Source organism: Talpa occidentalis, unplaced genomic scaffold (genome assembly GCF_014898055.3).
Source record: "Talpa occidentalis isolate TD23 unplaced genomic scaffold, MPIMG_talOcc4v2.1 talOcc4.5, whole genome shotgun sequence".
Lineage (NCBI taxonomy): Eukaryota > Metazoa > Chordata > Mammalia > Eulipotyphla > Talpidae > Talpa > Talpa occidentalis.
Genome location: NW_023604861.1, coordinates 83920443 through 83939323, shown reverse-complemented (window position 1 = coordinate 83939323; position 18881 = coordinate 83920443). Strand labels below are relative to the sequence as shown.

Sequence of the window (18881 nt, the reverse complement as noted above, 5' to 3'; positions counted from 1 at the left end):
ATCCCTATATATATTTCTATTGTTATCAAAAGTCTTTCTGTAGTAAACATGTGGCTTCATGATATACATAAACTATGTGATATACATAAACTATGTATATCACTATATCTGAGCTCAGGGGAATTCTAAGAATGGTAAAGGTGTGTTTACATATCCTCAAAGAGAGAATAGTTCCATACTGAAGTGCTATGCTGTCATTTTTTCTACCTAGATATCCAAAGGTTTACTGAACACATCTTCTCTGTCCTGCTCTCAACTTATTATTTCCATGGTTCCTATTGTTTGGAATGACCACATCATCTAATCATTGAGGCCAGAGAACTTGGAGTTGTTTTTATTTCCTTCCTCTTGTCCATGTACTACATTCAAATCAGTAGATTTTGTTGCTTCTTATTTATCTGCTTCTACCTTGGTATATATTGGTTTTCCTGTTTCTCTTCTTTATCTTCTCCCAGATTACCACTCCTTAACTTCTAGAGAATTTGCCTGAGTTATAAAGCTGCTCCTGTTACTACCTTTCTTGTATTCTTTCATTGTTTCTCCATTGCCTACTAACATTGAAACTGCTTGTTAGTTTCTTTTTTCTTTATCTTTTCTTAACTAACTCTCCTGTTAGTCCTTTATAACTTATGCTTTTATTCAAAATTACTTATTCCTTGGGTGGATAATGTTATTTCACACATGGTCCTTTCTCAGGCTGTTTCCTCCTTCTGGAACAGTTTCCCTTTCAACTACTCCCTTTGGAAAAATTACATTTAACCTTTAAGAGCATAGTCTGCCACTTACTTTTCTGTGAAGCCTTTTCCTGCAAGCAGATCCTATTACTCTTTTCTTTGTCCATTCATTATACTCTGAATTTCTCTCTATTATTATAGTTATTGCACTGAATTTCAACCACTTGTTTATCTGCTTCTCATAATAATAATATGATGTGATGTTCATGAGTCAGTGATTCCAGTTTATCTTTGTATGCCCAGTATATAGCATAATGGCTAGTACCAAGTACACATTAAATATATGTTTTACTGAAAGTAGGAATATAGAGAAAAAGCACCATGAATTAGAGCAATGAGAGGAGGCTGACAGAGAAGAGTTTTAGTTGCGTTTCAGAGGAAAGATTGCATTCAGGTGAGGAGAGGTCATCCAATAGAGAAGTGGTAGAAATATACGTGGTACAGTATGAGGCAGATTCTGATCCAAGTGAAAGATTCATGTTGTAGATTACTTGATAGTATGTTGGAGAATCAGGTTCATCTTTCATTATGGTGGAGTCTAAGTGATGGATTATGGAGTTTGGGTTTATACTTGTTCAAAATTTCCCTCATGTCTAACAGGTGTGATGAACAATGTGGTTTAAGAAGAGCCTGGCTGCAACACACAGGGGAATTGTAATAAGAAGGTGATGAGTTCCATTTCATGTATGTGGAAGTGAGGTGATAGGAGAAGACACAGTAGGGAATAGGAAAATGGAGATGTGCTATTGTATCTTGGGAGAATGGAAAGAGTGTTATGAGATGTATTGAGGATTAAGTCTTACTTAATTTCTGTATATTAGGGAACCAAAGAATGTATGTAGGGGAATCTTAGGAATAGGTGGTTAAACCTGTAAAAATTATTCACAAAGAGAATGAAGTAAGAAAAAGAAAATGCCTAAATCCTTTCTAAGATTTAATTGCTATTGTATGCTTTGTTCTCTCCTGCTCCCCCTCCAACCCAGGGAGCAGAAATCAGACCAGCTGCCTTCTGGCTCATGATTATGAAGGTTGTCTTTGGAGGGACTGAATAAACTGTCTTGGTGAGATAGCTTAGTATGTTAAAGAAGTGTTCTGATGGGCCATTATTGGATTTTTAAATGGACTTTATTGTAACATTTTGATTTTTATAGTATATGTATTCATATACTTACATCTATATTTAATTTTCCCTAATTCCATAACATACATTTTGAAAAGAGAGTAATTTTCATTTGCATCCGTGTAAATAGTATTTGAGTATTTAATTCATCATTCTGTGATTCACTATTTGCAATGTGGTCAATTCCTGCTTGGCAGATCTGACCCAACTTCTGTGTTCCAGACCAGGGAAACCTTGAGAATTCTGATGCAGACCCCTAACTTCTGATGAAGCTATGAGATTACATTTTGAAATAGTTTGATTTCTAACATAGGGTTTATCTTATTTTTTGATTTGGTCCAAAGAACTTTGTATTCCTCCAAATGCATGGGAAAATCAGACACAACTGAAGATAATGAATCATATCTACTAGTTACTTCCATAGGATACCTTCAGGTTTGGAGTTTTTCAAGTTTAAATCATAGTAAAGTGTGATTCCTCTTGATTACTTTTGATAAACTAGCATTATTTTATTGATTGTGAAAGAAAAACAAACAACTTGGGATTCAATAAAATAAGATCAACGGATGAAAGCTTTTTGGTTTTGCTGTACTGAAAGAGAGGGTAGATTTGAAGGACAAATGTTCGCTCTCTACTTAAGAGCTTGCTTTTCTGTTTATGACAGGTTTAGGGAGTTTTCCCTTCTTTATGCCTTCTAGAGTCCTTCATCCCTTTTTGTGTGGTTTGCATTGGAAGTAGGTGAGAAAGAACTTGCTTTTGAGAGGAACAGCAGCAATATTCTATCTAATTTGAAGTCTTAATTTCTTGGAAGATAGGTATGTCTTAGGTACAAACCGAAATGAAATGTTTTTGGGTGCCTTCTCTCTCTGAGTTTGTTATCAAAGTTTGTATTTTATGTAAGTCATGTCCATGTATTTTATGTAAGTCAGCCCATAATATCAATGAGCACTAGGCAGAGAAACAAGTTTATCCATCGATTCGAATCTCTGGAATGTAGATTCTTTTCATTTCCTTGGCAGAAACTAGTTCACATAGTTCCAGTTTTCCTCTGTTCTATTATAGTTGTCTTATTTAACCAGTGCCTGGACTAACATTTTAATATTTATCTTGAATTCCTTAATCTCATTCAGAATATTTGGAGCTCTGATTTTCTCCTGAACTAATTTTCTATTTTTTTTTTAATAAATTTTATTTTTTATATTCTCCATACAATTGCAACCCCCCCCCCTTTTTTTTTTTTAAGATTTATTTATACAAGCACTGGGTACAGTCAGAAGTGCGGGAGGGTGAGAGAATTCACTAGAGCCAGAGTGGGGAACAGAACAGGTAGACTGATGAAATACACTGCTGAGCGGGGCAGTTAGCATGGCAGGAGAGGTCTGTCGCGCCATGTGGGACCCTCGCCAGTGGCCGGGGATCGAACTGGAACTGCAGAGGCTGCGGGCAGCTTCGCAGCCCCGTGCTCAACCGCTGCATCACCAGGGGAGGCCCCTATTATTACCTTTTTAAAAGAAAAGTTCCATTTGAAATTTTTTTGCAACATGCTGGGTTAAACCAAATTAAGTTTTCTGAATACAAGACTTCTCCCAGTTTTTTATTCTGTTGATAGGCATTGGATATCTACAAGAAGAATATAAGATATGTAGTGTTTCATGTTTATTTGACCATAGAACCCTTTTTTTGTGGGGGCATTTTGTCATGCTTTGAAGGACTGATGGTGTAGTGTCAGGGTCACTAATATAGAATTTAGGACCTCATACTTTGAGCTTGTGATTTACCACTAGCCTGGTGACCCCAGACAAATCTTTTGTTTTCCAGCTTCAGTATCCAGAGTGGTGATGAAGGTCTCTTGTACCTCCTACACTCTGTGGCTTATTGTACTCCTATTGTACTTCTGCATAGTCCCACTTTCCACTCTTTGTTTCCACCATGTCGCCATTTGAATCTATTAGGCTGAAAGAATTACACTTTTCTATAAAAGTTCGGAAGAAGAAACCCTTTTGAAAATCAATTTTCCATAGATTAATGTCATGAAATTCTATTGTATTAGTTCAAATCACTTTATTGCTGTTTGTATTTTGTTGATCTCTTATAGTTACCTGTTTTTGAGAGTCCCTTAAGTGTAATGGATTGTCCTTCCCCAACCACTATGGTCCCACTATGGTATTTTTTTTTTATGGGATAATATTTAGTCATTTGCACTAATCTTTTGTCTGCTTAGGTGAAAATGGATAGACTACATGTTTGTTGATGATTAAGTGGATATCTTTGAAAAGTCGTGATAATATTGATACCTTTTTTCCTAAGTGGACACTTGGGAAATGAGTCAAAATGGGATGCTTTTAGGGTTAAAAATGGCACTAAGACTGGTGTATGTATTAAGGCATTTTGTTGTAGCATTTTTTTCGAGATACCCATTTATTTAAAGTTAGATGTTTTTTAAATGTCTGATTAAGTTTTCTTTCTTTTCTGTTTTGTGTGTGTCTCCATCCTAGGCCCAACAACAAAGAAACCTGGATAACATCGTTTTGCAACAACCCAGGATAGGTAGCAAGAGAAAATCTAAGAAAGATACATATATCATTTTTGATACGGAGATAGAAAGCACAAGCCCCAAGTCTGAGCAGGACTCAGGAATTCTGGATGTTGAAGATGAGGAAGATGATGAAGAGGTAACTGACATTTGTACTGGAAATGTGCTTTTGGGTTTAACTATAGTGTGGTTAGTTTGTGTGATCTTTGAGATATTAAATATTTTATTTTAGATTTATTTATTTATACAAGAACTGGGGTATAGGCCAGAGGCGTGGGAGGGTGAGAGGATCCACCAGAAACAGAGCGGGGAACAGAACAGGCAGACGGACGGAAGACACTGCTGAGGGGGGTAGCGGGTGAGACAGGAGTGGTCTGCCACGCCATGTGGGTTTCTCCCTGGCCGGCCGGGATCGAACCTGCACTGCAGAGGCTGTGGACAGCTTCATTGTGCGGCGCTCTACCCGCTGCGCCACCGGTGAGGCCTGAGATATTAAATATTTTAAATACAAGTTTAGTTTCTAATTTAAGGAAAGTAAAGGTGCATTAAGATATCTTAGATTCTAGTTCTTAGATATCTTAGATTCTTATTCTAAATGTACTTATCCATTTTTTTAAGTCTCGGGATTTTTTCATTGTATTCTGACTGAATGCTATACAATAAGAAAAGAGTAGCATTTACCTGACCTGGAGAAAGAGATCTAGGTGACCTCCACTGAAACTGGGACAAAGTAAGTTGTTTGTGAGAAATGAAAGATGTAACTTTAACAGTGGGGAGTAAGCCAAAGGATTTCTTAGCCTTCGAAGTGGTTCAGATTGAAAGTATTATAAAGTTCCAGAAAGTTGAGAATACATTCTGGAGGAAGTAAATGTATGAGTGATTATAAGGAATTGGAATTTTGTGATATATCCATAACCTCTTAGATTAGTTCTGTGTAACGTTCAGGTAAAGAATAAGGTTAAACAACATACCTAGTACTTATTTTTATATTCTTCATTGCTGTTGGAAGTATATTTAATATGCTTTTAAAAATAAAACTACTGTGACATTTGAGATTTCCTGTTTAAATGTTTCTCTACATACTTATCATTTGCATAAACTGGGTCAATTTCTTTGTGAGTGTAGTGGTTGGGTGCATGAACTTTAGAGTCAGACAGCTTGCATCCAAATCCTTGGCCTGCCATTTCATTTTACAAAAAAAAAAATTATCAATAGCAATGTAATTTACTTTTAAAATGTGCACTAACATGGGAAGAATTATTCACTCTTGTACTCAGTAATTGTTTTGCCTTTACACGCTTGTCCCTATTGCATTGTTTCATTTCTTCAGATCAAACTGGGTTCACTCTCTTGTCTCCATCTTTGTTCTTTGTTATATATTTTTTACTCTCTTCTCCCCAACCCTCAACCTACACCCCAAACTTGTCACTGACTGTGTAATGTTAGGTAATTGTTTAATCTGTTGGAATTCTATGGTCTTCATCTATCAAGACAGTGTTCTCTACCCATGCCATAGAAGATGGTCAGCAAATGTTAGTTTCTGTCCATTTTAATACTCTTCCTTGCTGTCTTTATTATATATCACTACTGTCAGTGTGCCATGCCTTCTTATTCTTCATTCTTTCACTTAAAAAAATAAAATTGTCAACTGTTTGGGCTGAGAAGGATAATAGCCAAATTAGTTGTCTGTTTCAAACATTAGCATTTAAGTTTGATTGAATGTCTGAGAGACTATCATATGTTTAAAATATTATATTCTTTTATATAGTTTTCATTATTTCCTTATTGAAGGGATACATTTCTACAATAAAAGTGAATGATTGTTTCTATAATTTATAGTTTATCAGGCTATGTTTATTATGTAAATGAGGTACACTAATAATTAATGATGCATGAAAGTCTCATCATAATCCTTACATTTGGATACGAGGAACTTTTAGTAGCTCTAAGAAATGGGACTAATAAAAGAACCAGGCATTTGCCTGTACCTGTGGAAAAGGACATGGTCAGAAAAGATCTTGATCCTCCTGATATGCTTTGTAACATTCTCTTTTCTTGCCTGGAATGATTGACATGGTAGGATAGGGATCCATCCTGGAGTTCAAATTGTCGGCTATTAGGTATATTACCTATGCCAAGTTATGGTAGGCAAGGCAAATAACAATGGGGATTGCCTCAGGAATGAACAGTTAATGTCTTTTATTTACATTTTGGGTGTCACTCAAGGAAATAAATTCTTTCACTACTTTGGCCTAAGGAAAGAGAAGTGGGACATAGCCTGTGCCCCTGGTAATGCAAACCCCATAGAGACAGTTAAATGTAAGATGAAGGAATAAAATATATTTGCATTTCTCATATATCAGTGAGAACCTTTGCCATTCTTTGTCAATAACCTGCTGAAGATCCTAGACAAATCTCTTTTAATTTTTGTGCTGTTTCTTCTTTGTTTTGTCTTCTGAGTTCCAGAGAAGATGAAGAAAGTGCAACTCGTAAAATGTATTGGGGTGCCTCATAAAGAAAGTATTTTAAGAATGTGCTTGGAAGCTAACATTTTAAAATGGCCCCATATCCCAAATCAAACAGAATTCATATTAGAGATTTGCTGATTGAGCTCTTACAACAGGAATTCAGCACCTCACTGTCATCTAATGGCATCCCATCTTTAAAAAAATTCTACCTTATATTTATTTACTTCTCAGTTTGAATCTTCTTCAAGTGCACATTCTTAATCTCAAACCTCATGTAGAGAATTATTTATTTAGATGTCTCCAAACTGGTTTCTTGGCATAGTTCTTGCATGGTGTGAATAAATTCTTCAGATAAGGTCTTTCGTGACCCACTGTGACGTTCTGACCTTCATTCTTGTCATTCTTCACCAGACCTCATTGAGAGCAGCGTAAATAGTTTTAGAAATATTTTGACTTTTAAACTGTGGCAGAGAATCATGTAGGACAGTGGTTCATAATCTATTTGGGGTCATGTAGTCCTTTGAAAACTTGCTAAAATTATGTGAAATCTTTTCTCAGTAAAATGTGTATGTTTTCATTCACAAAAGGTTCTGCATGAAATTTCAGAGGTTTTAATGAAACTCATGTTGTCCCAAGGGCCAAACTTAAGAACCCCTATTGTTGGACAGTGCTTTTTGAACTCGAATGTGGCTGGAATCATGCTCAAATGATTCTGCAAGTTGGGGTGAATTTGAGAATCTCCAATTTTCACGAACTTCAAGGTGGGGATGGTGATTTAGGTCCCTGCACACACTTAGAATTGGAAGACTATAAAGGATGACCAGGAAACACAGTACTATGTTACGCAAAGAAAACAAACCCTTGATATTTGGGCCTCTTACTGATTTTTAGTTAATATACCTGAAAATTTTCCAACAGTGAGTCTAGTACTTGAAGGGAAAGTTATATTTTTCTTTCTAAAATCTGTTGCTTATAATAGATTAACAACATTTTTTAAAAGCAATTTATGATTCTGATTTAACATAGTTAGGTTTAGATATTTTCTTAGTCTCTGAAGTAAGAACTTTTTATCCTTTGTTGTACTTTTAATAGAGTGTACTTAACACATTCCTTGAGTCAAATGACACTTGTGGGCTGTTTACTCTGTCTTTAACCTTATGATACTTAGTAATGTACCATGCAACGAGATGGGTAGGAGGACTGGGACATTTACCATACAGCTCTGTACCTCTGCCTGGTGTGCAGTTAGCTTATATGTTGTTAGACTGAAATAAAGTTTGTACTAAAGGTGGGAAGACTTAATGGTCTGGAGAACTCAGGATGAATTTGCAGTAGTAAATTGTCATCTTGCATGAAAAACCAACTCATATGTTAAACCAACTGATAGAAACAGTCTCTTGATTGCTGAGAAGTTTTTCAAGAAAAGTTTTTCCCTATAAAATACTCTATTTGGGTTTTAATTTTCTTCTAATGTATTGATTAAGATACCATAAGTAAGGTAATGTTTTCTCTTTTACCTGTCATGTGTTAAAGGTGAATATTTACATTGAGGATTTTTTTTTTTTAAAGATTTTATTTATTTATTTATTTATACAAGCACTGGGTACAGTCAGAAGCGTGGGAGGGTGAGAGAATTCACCAGAGACAGAGCGGGGAGCAGAACAGACAGACCAATGAAGTACACTGCTGAGGGGACCAGTGGGCGGCAGGAGAGGTCTGCGCGCCATGTGGGACCCTCACCCGGCGGCCGGGGATCGAACCAGTGCTGCACAGGCTGCGGGCAGCTTCACAACCCAGCGCGCAACCGCTGCGCCACTGGGGAGGCCCAGTTTGAGGATGTTTGACAATTTTTTATCAAGAACTATTTCAGTTGATTTTCTGTGGAAATGTGTATGATTTCAGGAATTCAACTTGAATCTCTAGATCACCCTGTGTTAAATGAAAATGTAATTGCTCTTTCCTAAATGTCTAGATAAAAGTTGAAAAAACTTTTTAGAAATTGTGACCATTATAGATTGAGATTATATTTGTGGTCCTAGATTCATCAGGAATATAATTTTTGAGATATTTGAAGACAGCATACAAAGAATCCCTTAAGGTGATATATTATTTGTGAGAAAGGGGAAAATAATACCTACTGAAGGTAAGGTTGTTGTGAAGATTGAGCTAAAGCATGTAATACTCTTGCACAGTGCTTAGCATATGATGGGATTAGAATTATGGGATTAAGACTGTGCTGTTGGGGAAATAAAGGTGAAGTACAAGTTGATACAGTTTCTTGCTAATGTATATTTGTATGAATAGATGAATACTTTTTACTGTAAAAATATCTACTGAAATATAGCAGTCTTGAGTAAAAATAGCTGGAAAAGCGGGGCCTATGATTTCTTTGTTTTTAGGTTATTTCGGAGTTTCTGCATTCTTAGGACACTCACTGATCCACTGTTTTGGCACATCTATATTCTGTCTCTCGCAATTTGTTTATATTGTTAAGAGAGTAGTGGTGACCATGTTATCCATACAGCTCTTCATAAAGTATGGATCAAAGAAATATTTGTGGATGAAATGATCCCGGCCAGGTTTAGTTCTCAAGATTTGTTTTTTAAAGATTTATTTTATTTTTGCATACAAGAGCTGGGGTACAGGCCAGAGATATGGCGGGGCGAGAGGATTCACCAGAGACAGAGTGGGGAACGGAACAGGCAGATTGACTGAAATACACTGCTGAGGGGAGCAGTGGGTGAGACAGGAGAGGTCTGATGTGCCATGTGGGTTGCTCCCTGGCCGGCCAGGGATCGAACTCATGCTGTAGAGGCTGTGGATTGCTTCATAATATGGTGCTTAAACCCCTTACGCCACCAGGGAGGCCCTAGTTTTCAAGATTTTGGTGCCTCTTTTGAAATATGGAATTAGTAGGATGGAATTGCTAATTTAAATAGAAATGTCATGTAATATAAAGCCTTCAAGATATCTTGATGATTGTGACCCTGTATAATTTTGAGGTAGCAGGATATATTTACTTCCTAGGGCTGCCACAGGATGTTTGCCTTCAATGGTAGAAATTTGTTTTCTCAAACTTCTGGGGATTGGAAGTCTCAAGGTCAAAGTGCCAGCAGTGTTGGTTTCTCCTCAGGTCTCTGTCCTTGGCTTATAAATGGCAGCTTTCTTGCTGTGCCCTCACATGGTCTTTTCTCTGTGAGCACTGTTTCTCTGTGTGCATTTGTCTTTCTCTTTTTATAAGGACCATAGTCCTGTTGTATTAGGTCCATACCCATATAACTTCACTTAACTAACGCCTTAGCGGCCATATCTCCATATACAGCCACATTGGGTGATTAGGGCTTCCAACATGTAAATTTTTGGGAGACAAAATTATGTCCATTACACAGGGTGATTCGAAAGAACATGATATTTGTTATTTAGAAGGTACAAGTTCTGCCAGCTTTGTGCTATTGAGCAAATCATGTAATTTCTCTAAATATCTCTTTTCTTACCTATAAAATAGTGACAATAATTAATTTGTGTCAGATTGATTGTGATAAAGTGTGTTCATTATAATATTAGACCCAAATTTCAAATAATTTTTTGCACAACTTTCTATTAACAAAAAGGTAATGGAAAATGAGAACTGTTTCTTAAAAGTAAAATGAAATGAATTATGCCATTAGAACTATAGAGTTTAAGTCAGAGTTTTAGCTTGGCAGACTATGGGCCAGAAATAGCTTGCAAAATGGTTGTTGGCTTACACAGTGCTCAAAATTTTAATTAGTTGCCAACTTTTAAAAGTCAATTGAATTTATATAAAATTCTGTATTTCCAACTCAGGCTTTTTAGGCATGGTAGCAATAGACTCGTCTTAGTAGCAATGTTGCCACAAGGGATATGGTTTCTCCACTAAACCACAATCCCTGCTGTGTCTGCACTTTGGCAGTTGCCATTATTATCACATTTGTATTGTTGTTGTGGGAAATACATGATCACTTATATTCAGTCTCTATTTAAAAAGAAAATTCCAAAATAGAAGATAGACTGACCGGGCCACATATTTGAAAGACATGATGAGAACATAGTTCTTTATAACAATAATAGTTCTGGTATTTCATGTGCAAAATATATATATATATTAAAAGAAGACAGTGTAAAATACTGACCTACTACTAATCTTAGAAAAACCCACCTTACCGAGACTAAATCATGAAAAAACTAATCAAGAAAAGATTCATTAATAGTAAGAAGAGTAGTAATCAAAATTCTCCAAAAGGAAGAAAAGCCCAAGACCTAAAAGCTTCACTGATGACTTTTACCAAACATTTAAAAAAGATTTTACTCCAATCTTCTTCAAATTCTTCCAAATAATCAAAGTGGAGGGAACACTCTCAAACTCATTTTATCAGGCCAGCATTATCTGGATTGCAAAACCAGTAAAAGAAACCGTTAGAGAAGAAAACCAAAGGCCAGTCCCCAGTGGCGCAGCGGTTGAGCGCTGGGTTATGAAGCTGCCTGCAGCCTCTGAAGCGCTGGTTTGATCCCCGGTGACCGGCGAGGGTCCCACATGGCACGCAGACCTCTCCTGCCGCCCACTGCCCCCCTCAGCGGTGTACTTCGTCAGTCTGCTTGCTCTGCTCTGCTCTCCCCTCTGGCTCTGGTAAATTCTCTCACCCTCCCGTGCTTCAGACTGTACCCAGTGCTTGTATAAATAAATAAAATCTTAAAAAAAAAAAAAGAAAACCAAAGGCCAATTTCCCGATGAATGTGTATGCAAGAATTCTCAGTAAATTACTGAATTCAGCAGCATATTAAAAGGATCATTTACCATGATCTAGTGGGATTTATCCCTTGGATGCAAGAATGGTTCAGTATATGCAGATCAAACAATGTGATATATTATATGAATAGAAGGAAAGAAAGTAATCACATGATCATCTAAATACATGCAGAAAAATCATTTGACACAATTCAATATCCATTCATAATAAAAACTCTTAACAAATTATACATAGAAAGAAAGTATCTCAACATAATACAGGCCAGATATGACAAGCCAATTGCTAACGTCATGCTCAATGGTGGAAACTTTTCCCCTATGTCAGGAACAAGAAGAGAATGCCCGTTCTCACTACTCCTATTCAGCATTGTACTGAAAGCTCCTAGATGGAGCAATCAGGAAGAAAAAGAAATAAAATGTATCAGAATCAGAAAGGAAGAAATAAAAATGTCTCTATTTGGAGAGAACATGATTTTTAAAAATAAAATATCCTAAACACTCCACCCAAAACTGCTAGAGCTAATCAATGAATTCAGTAAAGTTCTAGTATACAAAATAACATACTAAATCAGAAGCAACTCTATATTGTAATAATGAAATTTCTGAAAAAGAAATCACTCAATCCCATTTACAGTAGCATAAAAAGCAATAAAATACTTTAGAATAAATTTAACTAAGGAGATAAAAGATTCATGCTGAAAACTATAAGACTTTGATGAATGAAGTAGAAGACAATGTAGAAAATGAAAAGTTGTCTTATGTTCATGGGAGGATTTGGTATTGCAAAAATGTCAGTACTACTAAAAGCATCCATAGATGCAGTATAATCCCCATCAAAATTCCAATGACAATTTTTACAAAAGTAGAAAAAAGTCTTAAGGTTAATATGAACCACAAATGACTGAAAATAAGCAAGTCGGAGTATGTCAAACTAAAAAGTTTATACCCAGCAAACAAAACCACTAACAAAATGAGAAGACAACCTAAAACATGAGAACAATATTTGTAAGCCATATATCTGATAGGGGGTTAATATCCAAAACTTGTGAAGAACTTATATAACTTAGTAGCAAAAAACCATATAACCCAATTAGAAAATGGGAAGGAACCTGAAGAGGCATTTTTCTGATAAAAGGTCAACTTATATGTGAAAAGCTTCTCAACATCATTAGTTATTAGAGAAATGCAAGTTGAAACCACAATTAGAGAATGCCATGGCTATTTAGAATCGCTATCATCAAAAAGAGAAGAGATAACAAATGTTCACATAAATGTGATTTTCTGTTGGTAAGATGTAAATTGGTTATAGCCACAATGAAAAACAGTATGGAGAATACTAAAAAATTAAAAATAGACACTACTATATGACCTAGAGATATAAATTCTGGGAATATATTCAAAGAAAATGAAAATACTAACTTATCAAAAGAGGTATGTCCCCATGCATTGCCTACCACCATTGTCCATTGGGTCTACTCCTCTTGCTGTTTCCCACCTCCACCCTACCTACTGATAACCTCAATTCTGCAGTTACATTTCTAGGGTTTGTTTTGTTTTAGTTTTATCTGCTATTTTGTTTGTGTCTTATTATTCTACATTTGAATGAAATCATTCAGTGTTTGTCTTTCTCCTTCTGACTTATTTCACTTAGCATAACCCCCTCCAGTTTCATCCATGTTGTCCCAAATAGCAAGAATTCATCTTTATTAACAGAATAGTATTCCAGTGTGTATATATGCCACATCTTTATAAACTCATCTGTCATTGGGAAGTTATATAGTTTCCATAACGCAGCTATTGTAAATAGTGTTGCAGTGAACATAAGAGAGCATGTATTCCTTCAAGTTAGTATCTTTGTATTATTTGGCTAGTCACCGGGACTAGAGTTGCTGGATCTTCTGACAGATTATTTTTAAAATTTGGGAGACCTTCAGAGTGTTTTCCACATGGCTGGTCATTTCTACATTCCCCCATGGTGTACATTCCCCCATGGTGTACATTCCCCAATGGTCTACATTCCCCCATTGTTTTCTCCGCACCTTCATCAACACTTGTTTCTGTTACTATTTTTTTGGGGGGGAAGGTGTTTGTTTTGATATGGGCCATTCTCATGATTGTGAGGTATTATCTCACTGTGGTTTTGATTTCCATTTCCCTGATGATAAGTGATTGGAATATCATTGTCCATTTAAAATTTTTCTTTTTCTTTTTTTTTTTTTTTAAATATTTATTTATTTATTTATACAAGCACTGGGTACAGTCAGAAGCGCAGGAGGGTGAGAGAATTCACCAGAGCCAGAGCGGGGAGCAGAGCAGGCAGAAGGACCGAAGCACACTGCTGAGGGGAGCAGCGGGCGGCAGGAGAGGTCTGCGCGCCATGTGGGACCCTCCTCCCGTGGCCGGGGAGCAGCCGGGGATCGAACCGACGCTGCAGAGGCTGCGGGCAGCTTTGCAACCCAGCGCTCAACCGCCGCGCCACCGGAGAGGCCCTAAAATTTTTATTTTTCTTTTGAAGAATTTTAAACCATCAGAAAAATTACAAGAGTGGAAAATAAAGGTCTATATACCCTTCACTTGAATACTCCACTTATTACAATTTTTACATTTTAACTAAATTAAGATTTAGCACTTTCTCAAAAATTTGATTTTTAAAGAATCTATAGATATATATCCTCTTTTCAAAAGCTGAGACATTTGGTAGACAGTGGTATACTTCATGTACCATATTTGAACTCTCAGTACTGTAATCTGTAGTTTCCTGAGAATGGCATTCTCTTACATAATCACAATACAGTTATCACACTCAGGAAATTTAACATTGATACATTACTACCACTTAGTGAAACTCATTAAAAAACTTCTCCAGGCATCCTGATAATAAGATTTCTAGCAAATATTTTTTTCCTCTTTAACTACATTCATACAAGTGTCACATGGTGCATTGAATTTTTAAGTCTTTCTCCTTTAATATCTTTCTATTTACATACGTTTGGAAAATTTTCACGATTAGACTCATGTTAACCGTTTTGGACAGGAATATTATAACAGCAACATTGTCAGCGCATCTCATCAAGAGGCCTGCAGTTGGTTAAAATTGTGTGTACCAGATTTCTCCACTGTCAAAGTACCTTTCCCTCTTTATAATGAAGTTATTGTGGAACAAAACGTTGGTATCATGTGACTCTCCTATTTTCGAACAGTTTTTCACCCAGTGGTTTTAGAATTCATTGATGATTCTTTTTTGAAACATGTTACTATGGTGATTGAAAAATAGTGATTTTCTATTTTTGTGATTTCTTTAACATTGATTAGTTGGCATTCTTCTCTAAAGAACTTTAATTTTCTCCTTTCCCTTTTATTAGTATCAGCATTGGTACATGAATCCTTATATACAATAGGTTCTATTCTATTCTTACTTTGATTCTCCAATTGTTCCAAATTTGGCCAGTGGGAGTCTCATCCATTTTTCTTTGACATGTCTCCATCAATTTTTGAACACTTCCCTTTTTTCTGGTACAAGATGTTCTTGGTTCACTCTGTGTTCTTCCCCAGCTACAAAAATCAGCCATTTATGCAAAGAGCTCTTGTTCCTTTTACTGAAGAATGATGTTTACAAACTGAGAGGTGGGCATTAGATATCCTCCTTTTATGGACAGAACTAAGAAATACACACGCTGTACCAACCATAAACGATTTTATAAATCATGAGTTAAAGCTGATTCTTCCAATTCAACCTAATATCACTGGTTTTATAAATCATGAGTTAAAACTGATTCTTCCAATTCAACCTAATATCATCGTTCTTCCTCTTCATCTATTTCATATTTGTATCTCTGAGAATTCTGATTCCTAGAATATCAATTTATTTACTCTATTGCCTAATCATATAACACAAACTAGTTTCAGAATTGCTATGCAAATGTCATTAAAAGCAATAAATTTTCCAAGGTCAACATTTCTTTGTAGTTATTTTCATCCTACAGTATCCCACTGGGGCTATATAGTTCACATTATTTTGTTCAAATATTTCTTGGCTACTTTTTCCTTCTGTGTGATGGTTATCAAGTTGATACATAATTAGATTCATTTGTTTCTTTTGGTGTTATTTTTATAATTTTTCTGTCATTATTTACTTTTTTTATTTTTTATATAAAATATGAACTGGGCCTCCCTGGTGGCGCGGCAGATTGAATGCAGCACTGTGAAGCTGTCTGCAGCCTCTGCAGTGCGGGTTCGATCCCGGCCGGCCAGCGAGAATCCCACAGGTGCGGCAGACCTCTCCTATCTCACCCGCTGCTCCCCTCAGCAGTGTATTTCGTCAGTCTGCCTGTTCTGCTCTCTGCTCTGTCTCTGGTGAATCCTCTCAACCTCCTGCGCCTTTGGCCTGTACCCCGGTTCTTGTATAAAAAAAAAAATCTCAAAAAAAAATTGAACTGATTCAAGAGGCAAAATTGTATAAGAAGATATATCCAGTGAAATACCAATCTCCTCTTTATCCTTTCCACCATGTTCTTTTCTGCACTTTGAAAGTTATTAGTATCATGAGTTTGTGCATGTGTTTGTATGTGCCCTTCCTTATACTTTAACAGCATAACTTTTTTTTAATATTTTATTTTATACAATTCTTACATCATTTTTCATTTAACAGCATAACTTTAATAAAATAATACATTTTTCTGTTTTTTTTACATGAAAATACATCCTGAAAATTATTGTATGTTTTTTCATAGGAATCTTTAACATTCTATGTTTACTGATAAATAGTACTCCATTATTTAAATGTACCATAGTTTATCCAGTCTCTTATATGTGGGTCCTTAATGATTTCCAATATTTTCCAATGAAAATATAGTGTTTCCTTTTTTTTTTTTTAAAAAAAAAGATTTATTTATTTATTTATACAAGCACTGGGTACAGTCAGAAGCGTGGGAGGGTGAGAGAATTCACCAGAGCCAGAGGAGTGAGCAGAACAGGCAGAAGGACCGAAGTACACTGCTGAGGGGAGCAGCGGGCAGCAGGAGAGGTCTGCACGCCATGTGGGACCCTAGTGGGTGGCCTGGGATTGAACTGGTACTGCAGAGGCTGTGGGCAGCTTTGCAACCCAGCGCTCAACCGCTGCGCCACCAGGGAGGCCCCAAAATATAGTGTTTCCTAATAAGAAAAATGTATGCACATCAATGTTCATTGCAACATTATTCACAATAGCCCAGACATGGAATCAACCTAAATGCCCATCGCCAGATGACTGGAGAAAGAAATTATGCTGTATTTATTCAATGAAATACTTACTTAACTATTAAAAAAGATGTAATAGTGTTGTCTGGGAAAAAAATGGAATGACCTTGAGGTGATTATGCCAGATGAAATAAGGCAGAATCTGAAAGATAATTACCGGATGGCTTCACTTATTTGTAGAATATGAATAACCAAAGAAAACAAACTGGTAAAACACAACAAAGTAACTCTTTGACACTGTGAAAAATACAATGGTTACCAGAGGCGAGGAGGAGGAAGGGATGGGGGGGACAATGTTGTGATGGATTGGCCCTGATGCTTTGGTGCAGGTAAGTGAAGCATATGCACATGTAGAGTTGTAAAGTTGTATTCCCCAAATTTCTCATGTAAAATGAGCTAAGTGAATGGTAAATCAATAAAATTTGATTAAATATATTAAAAATATTTAAAAACTAAGAAATAACAACAAAAAATGTAGTGTTTAATCCACACAGCTATTAGAATTAGCTTTAAAAAATACTAACAATACCAAGCATTGACAGGACACAGAGCAAATGGACCTGTTATGTAGTACTGTAAAAATACAAAATGGTGCAGTCAGTATGGAAAACAATTTGGTAGTTTATTACAAAGTTGAACATACAATTCCCATATGACTTAGGATCTCCTTCCTAGATATTGATCCATTGTGTTCACAAAACAATATCTGAATTTTTTAGTAACTGTATTTATGCATCATTAGAAAGTAGGAAAAGCCCAAGTGATATTCAGTGGTGAAGGGAATAAACAAACTGTGGTTTATCCATAATTGGAATATCACTTTGAAATAAAAAGAAATGACTTACGGGTTCTTGAAATGAACCTTTATGCACAGTGAATCTTAAGTGCATTCAGTTAAATGAAAGAAACTAGATTCACATGCTATATACTGTATGAGTCTATTTATATGACACTCCTGAAAAGGCAAAACTCTAGGGATATAAAATGGATCAGTGTTTGGCAAAGTTTGGGCATCAGGGAACAATTTGACTACAAAGGGGAATGAGGGAATTTTGGGGGGGTGTGTTGGAACTGTATATGAGCTTTTTTAATATAGATTGTGATGATGATTACAATACTGTATGAATTTGTCAGAACATAGGTTTGTTCACTGGAAGATGAATTGTATTATATGTAAATTATCCTTAAAATTTAAAAATATTTCAAAATAAACCTAAAAATTTGAGAATTATTTCCATATAGTCAGACGTGTATATTCAGGATAGGTTCTTGGAGGAGGATTATTGATTTAGGGGGTAAAAACATGTGTAGTTTTGTTAGAGAATGTCAAATTCTGCTTCATAAGGATTATGATTCCAATTATTTCTATTCCTTTATGCTCTAGCAATGTATGAAGTGCCTATTTCCTTATAACTTTTTTAGGAGATTATCTTTGTTAAGCTTTTAAAGTTTGCCAATTGCATAGATGAGAAATATTAATAGTACCTCTGTATAGTTTCAGTTTGCATTCTTATTTCTAGGGTGAAATATAATATCTTACAAGTTTGAGGGTTATTTGTATTTTGTTTTGTTTTTCCAGTAAAGTGTCTACTCATGTCTTTTGCCCATTTCTCTAATTATTTTATTTTTCCATCAATTTTGGTGAGTTCTTTATATATTAGGATATTAGTTCTTAATCTATTATGTAATAGTATATAATTTTAAACCTATATTTGATCGGTTTAATTTTCTTCCTCTTAGTCCTTCTATATTTAATACCTAATTTAGTGCTAAACTTCCTATTTTGCCTAACAGTTTATAATTTCTTAGCATATAGTACACCACTGTTAAATAAAGACCAGTTAAATTTTTATTTCATTACTATTTGGCTGCAAGCTGAGAATTCTTGAGGGGCTATCTTTGGATTTTTACCACAAGGTGTTTTGCAGTGTTTCAATAAGGAAAAATGGTGGTTTTCCTGATTTTCTTCTGCTTAGTATAAACACTTAAGTAAATTAAGTAGTAATCTATTAAGGAATTTCTTAGG

General features: G+C 35.7%; 1 protein-coding gene across 4 annotated transcripts in view; it reads left to right on the top strand.

Moving 5' to 3' along the window:
- EXOC6B (exocyst complex component 6B) overlaps positions 1 to 18881 on the top strand; it is a 586102-nt gene that overhangs the window by 243416 nt on the left and 323805 nt on the right. For all 4 annotated transcript variants that reach the window (XM_054701727.1, XM_054701728.1, XM_054701726.1 and 1 more), the window contains one exon: positions 4350 to 4526. In XM_054701727.1, the coding sequence (XP_054557702.1) occupies positions 4350 to 4526 (177 nt within the window). The remainder of the gene's footprint in view (positions 1 to 4349; positions 4527 to 18881) is intronic.